Consider the following 14,302-nt stretch of genomic DNA (forward strand, 5'->3'; position numbering starts at 1 on the left):
GAAAATGGACACTAAAGTGAAGCCACATCGTTAAATCCAGAGCAGATGTATCTATTATTAATGAGGTGGAAGCATTAAATTAATAAGGCCAAACTCGTTCATTTTTATTCGAAATTGAAACGTTTTATTAGAGCAGATAAAAATCTTATATCCAGGTCTAAAGTTCTGCAGATACGTTAAATTATGTAACGCTCTGAACTTTCGTCGCCCCAGAAAGGAGTTTCCAGGATGTTGGAAAATATCTGGGAGTAACGTTTATCGCCGAATGGATCTGGCGAGAGGACTTTACGGGATCGTAAAAAGTGCCTTATGGATACATAACTCGGACCACTTTCCCGAAAAGTTTGTGCCGGTGCAATGTGATAAATAACCACTAAAAACGTTTAAAAAAAATGAACGAAAACAAAACTATATCCGACATGAATAATGTTGCAATTGAAACAGTCCGAAATGGCTGAGAGTCAAAAGTGTTCGTGACTTTAGACCCTAACAAGGCATAACAGATTTTTTACCAAACTCCTTTCGACTTTGATGGATTTTACGTGGGAAAACTTTTATTTCAGACCATCTATTTTGCGCCCAACTTCCGAATGAATTTGTAGCTTTTAAGGTAAAAAATGTATCGTCCCCATACCTCTGAACCCCGAACTTACTTACGGCCAAAGTTTTATTGAGAACTGCCGCAAACATCAGTATTATTTATTCATACATTTTTCTAAGCAGGATTATAGATTTCAAGGCCCTTAAAGGTTCAACATCAAATCAAATTAAGCCCTAAAAAATGAGGCAAAAAGTTGTTTTCCTTCGGTAAAGGCTGAGTCACGCGCAGTTTTTGACCCTGAGACAGCTGCCTTAGGTTTCGGTTGTGGGAATTTTATTCAATGCAGGACTCAAGATAAATATATTCTGCACGTTTGATGCGGATTGTTCATTTTTTCTATTCATTTTTGGAGATAACACCAGGGGGGTTAAGTCACTATCAGCTGAATTACAATGTAAGTTTGGGTTCGGTAATAATTCACACGCTTTCTTTGATTTTACGCTTCTTTGATAGCCCTTCCTTTGTGATGCCGTAAGCATCGATCCATTTATTTTGATTTAGTTTTGTTGCAATTAAATTTTAAAAATTTCTAAAATGACAAAGAAGCAATTTTTCTCCAGAAAAAGATATTGCAAAAGACGAAATTTCGAACGCATTCATCTCAAACAATTGACAGTTGCCGTATGCTCGTAATACAAACTTATCGCCAGCTATGTTCCAATATGCCCTTTTCCATCACATCATCAATTTTTTTAGTATTTAAATTAAATTAAAAAAATCTCTTTTTGAAGATTGAGAGTTTTCGCAACAGCTCACATTCGCAAGGAATTTTATTTATTATATTTTTTCCATGCCGATGTGCGTTGGTCTCTTGGTCTTTGCAAGTTTTGAGCGTTTACCATCGAATTTATTCCCTAATTCTCCATTCAGAATAGTGTGCAATACGACCCTTACTGGCATGTGAAAAATTATTCCCGAAAAATTAAAGAAAAAAAGATGAAAGGTCATTAATAAAATTCGAGATTGAGCTAAAAAAAAACTGTCCCATTTCGATGTTTTATTTCAAAGGCAAATAAGAGTCCTGAGTGCACTCTTCTTATACATAATTTGATTTGATTAAGGTACAAGATGGACACCATCTATAGAATCCGGGCACTTAATTTGAAAACTGGATTTTTTGAAGATTAAATCTAAAGAAGTACCTACTTTCAATTAGAGTCCCAGCGCCTATATAAATTCGTCGGGAGACTGCAATCAGCACTGCATAGGGTGCACTAACTAGGTTGACTAATAAATATCTGGATTAGCCATTAGCGTCAAGTTAAGTTTAATCAAGCTGAATTGCCGGGGTTTAAGTGTCCGCTGCAGAGATTGAGTAGTGAGCTCATCATGAATAGCATTTTCCCCCCGCAAAACCATGTAAGGGGTAGTTTTTTTCAACCCCCAATGACAAGACAATTAAGTAGGATGGGTGTCACTAGTGATTTAGAAGTAGAACAAACTAATCAATCTGGGAAATGGCAACAGGAATGGAGGAAATTAGAGAAAATGGTCTCGATTTGGCTTAATAGGGGGTAACAAGATTCCAGCGATGTCGAATTTGTCACGACGGAATTGAAAATGGCTGTTAATTTGCCTCCATCGCTGCGTGCAATAATGTAAGCGATCAGCGCTCTTTTTGTTTTACGATTCGGTCCTTCGGTCTTGCAATTGTCACAAAACGGAAATTAATCGGTCATTTGGAAATGTTTTACGATGCCGGCGAATCGGGCCTCGTTAGCTTTAAATGTTTCGCTTAATCGCAAACCTCAGTTCAGGACATTCGTACAAAAGCCTCCGCGATTTGGAATTCGGCCCATCGAGAACTTTTCTTTTTTACCGAGTTAGTTTAAATCCCAAAATAACGAGAAAAGATGCAACAGCCCTACAATTATTGTTCGATAAAGTTTACCCCTCATGGGGGTTAGAGAAAATAAGCTGAAATCCCAAAGGAGAAACGGGAACGGTGAGGGAACTACGGTATTTCATTCACCTTCAAAAAGGCCTCCAACAGCATTTTCTCAGTTTGAAATTCACGAACTTCACTTAGGAGGCTCAAAGGATCATCGAGGAATTTGGTTCATCAAAGGTAAGAAAAGATACGAGGGCAGAACCTAAAGCGTCTATTCTTGTGACTGCATTGAAAGCGATTTTTATTGCGTTTCTTAGAAATAATTTTCGTGGTATCAGATTGATCATTTGAAAACGTCCCTCGTACACTGTGCACCTAACGCCCCCTGGTAGCAGTCATGTTGAAGTTAACAGTAGAGACTACGCACAGTGGAAGCAAATGTCTATATTGCAGGGCAACATAAGCAATTATTGTTCCCTAAAGTTTATCCCTCGGGGAGATTAGAGGAAATAAACTGAAGTTCCAACAGAAAGACAGGAACGATGGGGTAACTGCGGAATATCATTCACGTTCAAAAATGTTTCCAACGGCTCTTTCTGAGTCTGAAATTCACGAACTTTACTTAGGAAGCTCAAAGGATCGCCAAGGAATTTTGGTCTGTGACAGGGAAAGCTCCAAGTTAAAGATGTAGAATAGAGGAAATGAAAGTTGCAGTGGCACCATCACCGACAGAGTTAGTGCTATTCTCAGATAGATGTTATTCTGAGTTAATGGATGTTTTTGATAGTTTTTAGTCGTTTTTTCAGAGCTTCAAGATCTCATTCCAGGTTTATTTCAATACGGACAGCTTTCTCGTTAATGTTATGACATTTAAATAATATTACTCACTTTTCCCATTAAGTTCCAGCTCTCCGAAGAGAAGCGTTCTATTATGCGCAAATCCATGGAGCTCAATTCCATTGTCAGTGGCCCTTTCCTCGTTGCTGCACACTGAAGAAAATAAACGGATCCAAATGTTTATAAAAAAAGTCGAAATATGGAATTAAACGCAAAACAGCTTTCGGGTAATTATGGCAAATTGTGAACGTTCACGTACGGGCAATTTTCGACGATACGAAATTATTATTATTTCGGTTTTATGACATGGCTAGAGCTCCGTAATAACTGCAAAATGGGCACGAGCTAAATTGGGGATTACACGGGGGCTCTACGCGTTAGAGTCGGACTTTTCATGCCCTGACTGCAATAACGTCAAATGGCCATTTTTAAGATCATTTCCGAAGCTTTGTATCTTCATGCAATAAGGTTTTACGTCTCTTTGTCGCCCTTGTGCACGTTTTTTTCGTCTTCAAATTCCTAGCGGATTTGGTTGCGATTTAAAACATTCGCGAGGAAAAATCTCGCAAACTACATTTAAACGAATTCTTCAATTTAAAATTTCATTCCGGCCAAGGTTCTATTGTCTCTTCCGGTCGCTCCGGAAAATAAATTTCGCCGACCTCAAACGCCGGGCAAAACAATCTAAAATGTAAATCTAACTGGATAAAAGAAAAATAAACAGACGGGAACAAGTTGCCAACAATATGTTTAAGGTTGAAATGTTAAGCGGCACTTTTAATAGCTTTGTCACGGGCGCGTAAAATAAATGTTGACGCATTTGAAATTCGAAGACAGCTGGTAATCGCAAGTTTCCTTCCATGGTCCCCCAATTTCATTCCACCTGGACACCCTCCGCACAAGAGGCACTCCTCTTTGTGACAGGAAGACGGAAGGTTCTCTCGGAGGAGCAAGATATGTCTACCTCTTTCACGCTCCTGGGAAGTGGTACGAGGTGGTATTCCTCTCTTGAACCGCAATGGTTACGGCCCTGCATTCCCAAGAGGAGGCTGTTATACTGCGTGACATAGAAAAGAGAATGCCCTGTAGAAATAGTTTGATTTAAATAATTTTTGATATGTAAAAACGATCAGTTTTTCAATTACGTTCTTGCATTCGTTTCTGCGTTGTCAGGAATTTTAGGTTTTTCTAGACTGTAAAAAGTGCAACAACACATCAACTTCGATAGAGGTTCGACGGTGAGTTTACGAGAGGCTAGTTTGTCATGTAGAGAAATCGCGACTAAATTGAACCGAAATTTAAATACCGTGCTCAGTCACAAAGAAATAGAGGTTCAGGCAGGCGTCGAAGAACTACAGAACCCCAAGATCGCGGCCTTAGACTTTAGGCGTGAAGAGACAGGTTTATCTCGTCGAAAACGCTGGAAGACCAGTGGTTTACCGAACATAGACGGCCTGTTGGGATACGAACCGTTGCCCTCATCTTATGCTACCTCTTCCCCTTCTTTATCGACAAAATTGATTGACAGAGACATTTTTGATGAACAATTGATGACAAAATTGATTGACAGAGGTACAGAGAGCGCGTGCAATGGGACAGTATAGTCTTCATCGAAGAATCCAGATTTTGCCTGGGCACGAGTGATGATCTGGGAAGAGCAAGCCGGCGACGAGGTACATCAGACTATAGGGAGCAATAGTGTGGGGTGTTATACCTCATGGCCTTTTATTTCTCATCAAATTCAATATGACCGCCCAACAATACATTCGAGAAGTTTTGGACGAGTGTCTTCCGCTTTCTCTTAGATCGGTCCGCAATCCAATTTTTCAACAAGATAATGCACGACCGCATGTGGCTCGGGTCACTTTGGACTTCTTCCAGCGGAACAAAATCAATTTGTTACCTTGGCCACCTCGACATCCAGACTTATCTCAAATTGAACGTGTCTCGAATATTGTGGGTAGAAGATTACAAAATTTACTCCATTCCCCGTAGACCCTATTGGCGCTCTGCAATGCTGTACAGGTAGCCTGGAATGAGGTTCCTCAACAGACATCGATCGCCTCATTGAATCGGTGCCTAGACGTGTCTAGGAATGCGCAGGACAACGCGGAAAGCCGACATATTTTTAAGCTTTTTTTGGGTTTGAATAATCGAATTTGTTTAACTTCTGAACGATATATTTATGTTATAAAAAAAAACATACATAACAAAAATTATTTAAATCAAACCGTTTTTACGAATTGTTGTCTTTGCTATGCTACGCAGTGTAATTTAGTCATCAGATGCCCTCAGGTTAGTTTGCACGTGCTCGTGGTTCATTTTTTACGTGCCCCCAATTTATTTTTCGCGATTGCGCTTACGTTTACGCGTCCATAATTTATTTATTACGTGTCCGTAATTTATTAATACGTACGAAAAATTATCTAGAGCATCCAGTGTGCCGTTTGAGCTCTTTTACACTTTCCCTAGTAATAATTATTTTCCGAAAACACTAGGAAAGTTAAAGAGGAAAAATGCCTTTTAGCGGCTGATCTTTCTCGAACTTAAAGTTCATAATGTTGCAATTAAAACTTTGAATCTTGGACAGAAAAGAGTAAAGGATTTTAAAGAAATTACCCTTTGTTTAAATAAGCTTTAAACTTTATAATTAAGTTTTGCCTGCATTTTATTTCTAGGAATAGCAGTTAAATATCCCCTTTTCGTTCGTTTATTATTACGATCGTGGACAGTGACTGCGAAAATGGGCTCAAGCGATGGGAGGGCTTTTGCTTACCAGTAACTGAAAGGCAGAGCAGACACGCCACTATAGGTGGCCACAAGACTTTCCTTCGTGGCATTGCTTGGAGGTTTCGCCTGGAAAAAAAACGTTCAATTTTTAATTCTGATAGGAAAACATGATTTTTCACGTGTGTTTAAAATGAACTTATATTCTACAAAGGTTCATTTGAATAAATTCCAAATATGTTCTCTGTGGTTCATTTCCACCTATAAACCCATTGCTATCGGAAAGTTGCACATGTTTGCTATAGTAACTGAACATAAAGTTAATAAAATTGCGCTTCCTGCATTGGATATTTGTGAACTATTTCAATAGCACACGCTCAGCTGAACGCATTCATTCTCAATTTAGTACATAATATTATTTGTTTTTCCAACCTCCCACTCAACGAAAACATATCGATTTCCCTCATAGAAATACCTGAGCTGAGGGTGCACAAGACAATCCCTCTAATATATATTTAATACAGCCAGGAACTATTATTTGCCTGTTACGCGAGCTGACGCGAAATTAAACTTACAAATTTGTATTGTTTAGATTAGATAATCCATTTTAGGTAGCCTTTGGCCAAAGCCATATATCAGAAGTTCCATTAATGTGTGTGCTTGGTCCAAACAAACGCGATATTTCATTCCCTGTGGTGTATTGCAATATAAAATTCATAATATCGAAAATGCGGCACAGGGACGAAATTGCATAATTTTACACCTAAACGTGAATTTTAACCGAATGACTTTGCCGGAATAAGCAGTTATACTCGGTAATATATAGACGGGAAAATGGGGTTTAGCGCTCGCGATAAGTCTCAATATAATCAAAAAACGAGTGTTCTTGACGATTGGCGAATGCGCGGATCCGAGCGTCAGCGAACTTTTCCCAGTAGCTGAGGGAGAATTCGGCGTTTGACCAATCGAACGGTTAGAGTCTGTCCCAAATCCATAAAAGCAAAGTCCTGTACTGGCCCCTTTATAGTCGCTGACCTCAAAGCGAGCCCTCCAAAGAAGAATGCGTTAAAACAAGGAAGGAACCTTATCTAGCACCCATAAATCCCCAAATTCTATAAAATCTAGCCAGGTAGAAATTGGGAGCTCGTAAATTAATGCTGGGTGCAGTATAGCTGAGGGTTAAATAAATCCTCTGCAAGATAACTGCCGATTACAATGCTGGTTTTAGCTGTGTTTTATTGTTTATAATTAACTCACCCAAGAGAGAGAAACGTAGGTCCGCTCTCGTATGGCCGTTTCGAATTCAGGCCGGAAACTTTGAGGTGAATTCCCAAAGGTCCAGAATTCGGCCCTTTAAAGGGATCTTATAGCGTTTGGTCCGGTACATTTGCCCGTGCGGCACTTGCCTTCCAAGTTGACAAGTCAGGGGTAGAATAAATATCCTTTCGAGGGAAATACAACTTTTTTTAATAAAACTTTCTCGGAAGGCCATCGAAAAGGTTTTTCTTTCAGTCGGAAGGACCGGTATGATGCCATTCGTCGCATGTCAGACGAGCCAATTAGAGTTCCATTGTGCAGTTGGGCGTGTAATTGGATGCGAGTGTATCTTCGAGAGAAGGCCGACGAAGGAAACTTTATGTATAAAGAAAATAATACCTGTATATGCAGTGGTGGAATAACACACGTACATTTCCATCGACGGGTGTTCCTCATTTCCGAAAAGGCGCTGGAATTTATTTGGAACCAATACACTCCGGCAATAAAAAAGAATAAGAGTAAAAGGGGAAAGTATGACGCTTTCAGCAGTCTCAAATGGCAAATTTTACAACTTGTGCTCAACAGGAAAGGTGGAAAGTCGTGTGCGACACTATAGGAGTTATTGTCAGTTGTATGAAATTTCTTCCGGGAAAGTGCATTTCCCGCACGTGCCCTTTGTTGGCCTCAGAAAAATTAGATACTCCCTCTAAATTATGCGCGTAATTTCCATTCAATGCAACCAAAGCAATGTCCAAGAGGGAATAAAATATGGGAGTAACGTCAGACCACGGCATGTCTTTTATGTTAAACCGATATTTAAATTTCTAATACTCGACATAATTCTTCTTTAAAACTATAAAAGCACTCGGTCCCGTAGCTTGATATATGGCCCTTGTACGAATATGAATTTCAATGGTTTATAAAATTCCTTCCTACAGGATAATAGAAGGATATATTTGGTATTTTTAATGCGCTCGTAAAATGCAGTTTTACGGACATTACATTCATTAAAAATATCCCGAATAAAAAGTACATTATTGTATTATTAAAATGTCATTTTATTAGCTTTCGCCAGTTTTTTTGTTCTTAAATTCCATTATTAATCTCCCCCTAAGACACTACTAAAAGGACCCTTCTGCAAGCTCTTCAACTGGGGATTTTAATCAAAAATTCTCTTATACCCCTAAGCATGTTCGTTCCCGACGTCCCCAAGATGAAATCCTTCATTTGCAATCGTCTTGCTGAAAAATGCTCTTCACTAATTTATTTGTGCAGGTAGCAACTAGCCACCCCTTAAAACTCCTATTTACGTCAAGGGAAATCGCAGCAGAACTCATTATCATTTCATGAATTTAAAGAATTGGAACTCGAATGTGTAAGTGCGACCCTGGTATTTTAACCGAATCCCTCGCTACAAAGAGATATCTAAAGCTTTGAACTTGGGAAAAACTGGGACAAATTAAAGCCCGAATTCGGGCCAGTGTGAAAGATTCTATTTCGAAGGTCCGGAACAAAGTTGCTGTTCCCGAGCTTCAAAAAATAGTTGCGGTTTCTAGAGAGAATTGATGAGACCGGAGGTCGGTTAAATTCGGTCGAGATTACGCAGTTCTGTCCAAAAATGTCTGAAATATCGACATTTTGAGAAAACGATTTTTTCGTGTTGAGAATTAATGATAAATTTAATCGATGAGAGTCGCCGGTAGCCGAAACGTCAAATCAGTTAGACAATTATTTATAAAAATGTCTTTGAAAATAACGAGAAAACAATAAAACCATATTATCATAGTTTCAATTATTTCCTACTTCAATTATTGGATTTCCCTTGGCGTTTTTTTCTGTCCAAGTCCATATTGGCCACGTTTCCTTCATCAAAGGTGAGAAAATTTATAAGGACAAAATTTAAAGTCCATCTAATTATGTTACTACATTGAAAACGATTATTGTGGCAATTTCTTACAAAGCTATTTCATGGTATCAGATTAATAATTTTAAAACATCCCTCGTACACTGTGCACCTAACGCTCCCTGGTAGCAGCCATGTTGTAATCGACAGCAGAGACCACACCCAGTGGGAGTAAATGTCTGTGCTGCAGGACAACGTAAGCAACTCTCCATTAAGGCGAGATAGATCATTTATCCGAAATTTATTTGCAATGATGCAAATTTCTGGATCAGGGACGAGAACTGACAGTTTTTCTCCTCCTAAAAGAATTTTCCAGGATATTACGGATCGAATAAATCTGTGAGCATAAAAATGTATTCATGCAGTCGCCCCTTTAAAATCATTTTAAAAAGTGAATTATGCCACGGCAAAATTGCAGGAGATTTTACGTCGAGGGTTGGAATTGATTTTCATAAAATCCGGAAAAGATGTTTCGTAAACAGGTATCGAAAGCTAACGACTAAGTCCTTCTTTGACTTCATTAGACTTTCATTAGTGGATCTCATAGCTTCGATACAACCTTGATGGAATACTGTAGAACAAAGACATGTGATCGTTTTCCCGCATTAGTCCTTCGATAACAAATTTTTCACATCCCCACTCTGATCCGCTTAATTCCTTGGAGATGGTTTTTCCCTGGTTTCCCGTTTTCAGCATGACCTTAATTTCATTGGGGAAATGAATTGAGTTTTATTCGATGTCTGGACGAGTTAATTTTTAAGGATTCCACAGCATGAACTTTGTTTGCTAGACCACTGCAGTTTTCGCTTAATATTCGAGAGGTTAATGCAAGCAATTTACCAGGACAGTCTTTTTATTTTTTTGTATTATGTATTACCTGAGTGAAGCGAACCACTTTCCACGGCGGCCTCTAGCTGAATATTAAATATCCGGCTTACTGGCAACGAAATAACAAAAGCGATGGCGCTTCTCTAATTTTCATTAGCATTTTCAGAATTTTTCATCAAATTTAATTCATAAATTCAGCACCCAAAAAGTGTTCATTTATCACTCCTACATTTTAGCAAGGCCTTATTAAAACTCGCCCTGAAACAACACTAGCTCTCCATTATTTCGCTTTTTATTAATTACTGTTTAGTTAGGTATGGTCTAGGTGTGATTAATTTTTCAATTCGTTACGGGAAATATTCATTTCGTTAATTAACGGCTAATTAAATGTGAAATAATGAATATTTCTTGCGCGTGATGGCCGTAATGCTAATGTGACAATTGTAAAATTTACAGCTATATATTCTTTCTCGTCCAAACCAGATTGCCCAAGATTTCTTGCCCAGTCCGGCAGCAATGCCTACATAAAGTGACAACATTCTTCTGTTAATTTTGACAGAAACGAAAGCTCCCGTTCAAACCTTCAAAAACAATGGCGAAACGCAGCGTTGCCATTTTAATAACTTGACACTGAATTCTTTTGGTTGTTGATGAACCGCAAATGAAAACAAAAGTGCCAGTTTCTCCTCTTTTTTAGACTACCGCTTAGTGCTATACAAAAGTCCGTAAGCGAGGTCATTTGCAATTTTCCGGGACAAAAATTTAAAAGTTAATTAGAAACCGCACACAATAGAAAAAATTTTATTCGCAGTGTAACCGTTTCAGTTCAAAAGCAAGATCGGCCTCAGCTTTCGTTTTAGGGCCCTCTGGTAGTTAACTTTTCACGTTCTGGACCTCTGTCCATTTTGTTTGTGGAGGCCTTTTTTTCCAGGGCCAGCTTTTCCCGCTTTTAAACTCGCTGACCCTAATTGTAATCCGACAGTGGGGCGTCGCCCCGGGGAAGCGAATTTCCTCTCTTCAGCTTCAGCTGCTAGTTCTAATAAGAAGATAATCGCCAACTAACCAGATTCAACAAGTTTCGTGTTTACATTTTCGGCCCATTACTTTGTGAAACTTCTAAATTCCGTTTAGTTTTTATCTGGGGGATTACCGCACAGATTGAGCCCAGCTTATGTCTCTATGCACTACTCATTTTATTCTCTTGAATATATCGTTCAAATCCGGAAAGCGTGCACAAGAGTAAACGTGAAATGTTAGTTTTCAAAATGCGGAAAGAATAGCAAAACGAGGGCTTTATGCTCTGCTTGCCTGATTTGTAAAAACGAGGTTGTTTTTCTGGATTTTTATCCAGGGAAATGATTATTTAGAGCGTGGGGTTGTAATACTTCTAAGGGCTCTTTATTGATAAAATGGTCACATGCAATTCGTTAAGAGTAGTCTCATTAAGGCACTTAAATTCCGGAAATCTATAAAACTAACCCAGGTGAAAATTGGTTGCTCGTAAATTGTGCCCATTAATGGAGAAAGGCTTAGGCAAAGCCCACAAAGCAGTTATAGTGGCTAAATTTTGTCTTAGGAACGCCGAAGGAGGATGTTTCATCCCAAACCCCTTCTTTGGTACGAATGGACTGTAGAAAACTAAGAACAAACCAATTCCCAAAAGCAGCGAAATCTTCTTCTGAAATACCAAAATTTTGAACATTATTTTTAAGTCCTAATAACACCTCAGAAGAGTTACATCCCAATACGCTTTCTAATCTTTTAAGATATTGAACTGCAAAATAGATATTTCTTCCCACTGTCAAACGTATGCGATATTAGGTCCCTCTGACGTTTTATGTCTCAATCTGTAGATTACCAGGAGCATTCGATAAATTAAATTTTTTTCAATGGATTTCATTGGTTAGATTAAAGTAGTTCAAATTCCAAATAATTTAAAGTACAGTTTCAAATTAGCGTTCTTAAAGCCATTTTCTCTTGGCTACGTGTTATATTTGAAGCTGTTCGAATCCACATTTTTTTGATTTCACATTGACTTCACTGAGTAAAAAGTCACACACAGAGTAGTAAAATGATCGATTTGCAGTTGCAAGCCTACATACATATACATGCACAATTGGCTTTATCAAAAATAAGAACGTGTACGAAGACAAACTCACAAGTTCTACTGCTCGTGCACCTGATGCGTCAACTCCGATTTTTTCTGTCAAAATTGTGACCCTATAAGTATATTTATGTTACGTTCAAATAATATTTCTTTAAGAATGACACAAATGCCCCGCAACACATATTTTCAGGGCTCCTCTTGTACATTTTGAGGTTTGAGTATGACATAGCGCCCCCTGAGAATAGACATGTTGAAATTAACGTCAGCGAAATCATACAGTGGCAGCAAATGTTTGTTATGCAGGACAATACAAGAATTTGTTTAACTAATGTGTATGGTATGTGGATTTTGTCCCATTGTGTTGTATTCATTTTTAAATCAACAAACAGGGCTGATCCTCTTTGATTAAAATTACGAATTTATCCTTAAAAAAGTTCTTAGTTAATAATTTAAGTAGTCCCCCCTCTTATTCACGCCATTCCAATTAACTTCTCTTTTAAAAATGCACCCCACGTCAAAAGACAAATATTCAAGCGGCATTTTCACACCGTTCCATAAGGGCTTAGGGTTTAACGTAAAAATAGCAGTGTGAATTGCGAGTCCCCTTTTATCTGTCGTATCATCTGACACATTTCCCTTATGTAAAACACCAGAAAAGATAATCTCCATGACGTATGATGCAAATGGACTGATAGGACTTCCGCTATTTATCATGCACGTTTTCGCCCATATTTCCTTGTTTGTGGCCCATTCCCACACGACAGAAGAAATTCGTTTCATTTTTCGGTCTCAAGAACTATTAGACCGAGAATTCGGCACAAAAGTATGTAAATCTATCGTTATTATTGGTATGGAAATAAAGAGAATGCCTGATTCTTATCGAAAATACAAAATTCAGTTCGGTTAATAGGATGCACTCTAAGCTCGCACTAGAATATTACGTTTTCCCGAAGAAACGAAACTCGAAGGAAATTGCTTAATATTTAAGGCAAAGAGAAAGCGAAATTGCTTCAACACAGAGGCGTAGATATGACCTGGATTTTGATGCGAGCGAAGCACGGCAATGATAAAAGCGTTTATCCCAAGAAAGTAGACTCGCCCCTCCGAATTCAAAACAAAGTTCGAGCATAACAGTAAAAATCCAGTGTTGTCAAAATCGATTTGTAACAAACTTTTAGAGTAAGATGAAACTATTTCGGGCTATGGCGCATATAACCGAAACAAAGTTGGCGAAATTGAGCTTATTTCGTATATTTTACGAACCGAAATGGTTGGAAATTTGCATACCTTACAATGAACGAAACGCGGCGTCTCTCTTGTAAGATTTCTCTAATGGAAATTGCCCAAATTTCGTTTGGCTTCTGTTTTGCTGTAGCTACAAAGCAAAATATTTCCTAAACCACCTGTTAAACATTGAAAAAAAAAACAAGATTCGTTCATTATAAACCTTTAAACAATGCAACGCATAACGAACTGTTTTTTCCGGGATTGCCCTGAAAGGTCAATTTACACTATTCAGCTCTCATTTTATGAGTCTTTATTAGACTCGCATGTTTTGATTTTTTGCACGAAATCTAATCAGGGCTTCTCTGTTCGCCTCTGAATAAACAAAAATTAATCAGCCCCCACATGTTAAACTTCAAGGCTAGTTATATTCCAACCTCCACTTAACCAACGTGGCTTAACCATAAAGATGTTATCGATAAAGCAAATATAAATGTGTAACATAATTTTCCGTCGACAGTAATGCGACCTTCGCGTGTTCAGGTACTCAATTTTTTTCTTTTATCGATGAAATCTTGGTAAAACTTAGCGAAACTATGTTCACGGCAAAAAAATGTCAAGTAAAGTGGAACTTAGTTCCTGCGAAAATAGGCTATATGGTTTGAGTTCTTTCCATAAGGATTTGGCTTGTGAAATAGCAAAAAAAGAACAGGAAGGAGAGAAGTAATATGTTGAATTTTTCATTCACCAGCATGTCAGAAAATTCCGATACCTTTCTTGATGCAATGGTGAAAGACAACTAATGTGTTAAATTGCCACAATTGCTCCGTTTCCATGTAAACTGAAAACCTTTTGAATTGTGCCATATAAACCCCTTCAACGCCGATTCGCCAATTTTCGGGGTCGTATAGAGCGACTGTAATAGTGTTCAAACACAATAAAAGTTGCTTTGAAATCAGAGAGGACACGTCAGAATTGTGATCATCT

At 38.3% G+C, this 14,302-nt stretch overlaps 1 protein-coding gene across 2 annotated transcripts in view; it reads right to left on the reverse strand.

Annotated features, from left to right (window-relative positions):
- LOC136413193 (zwei Ig domain protein zig-8-like) overlaps nt 1–14,302 on the reverse strand; it is a 127,982-nt gene that overhangs the window by 107,028 nt on the left and 6,652 nt on the right. For both annotated transcript variants that reach the window (XM_066396586.1, XM_066396585.1), the window contains exon 2: nt 6,046–6,125. In XM_066396586.1, the coding sequence (XP_066252683.1) occupies nt 6,046–6,109 (64 nt within the window). In that variant the 5' untranslated portion in view covers nt 6,110–6,125. The remainder of the gene's footprint in view (nt 1–6,045; nt 6,126–14,302) is intronic.

The sequence above is a fragment of the Euwallacea similis genome, chromosome 13, assembly GCF_039881205.1.
Source record: "Euwallacea similis isolate ESF13 chromosome 13, ESF131.1, whole genome shotgun sequence".
NCBI classification, from domain to species: domain Eukaryota; kingdom Metazoa; phylum Arthropoda; class Insecta; order Coleoptera; family Curculionidae; genus Euwallacea; species Euwallacea similis.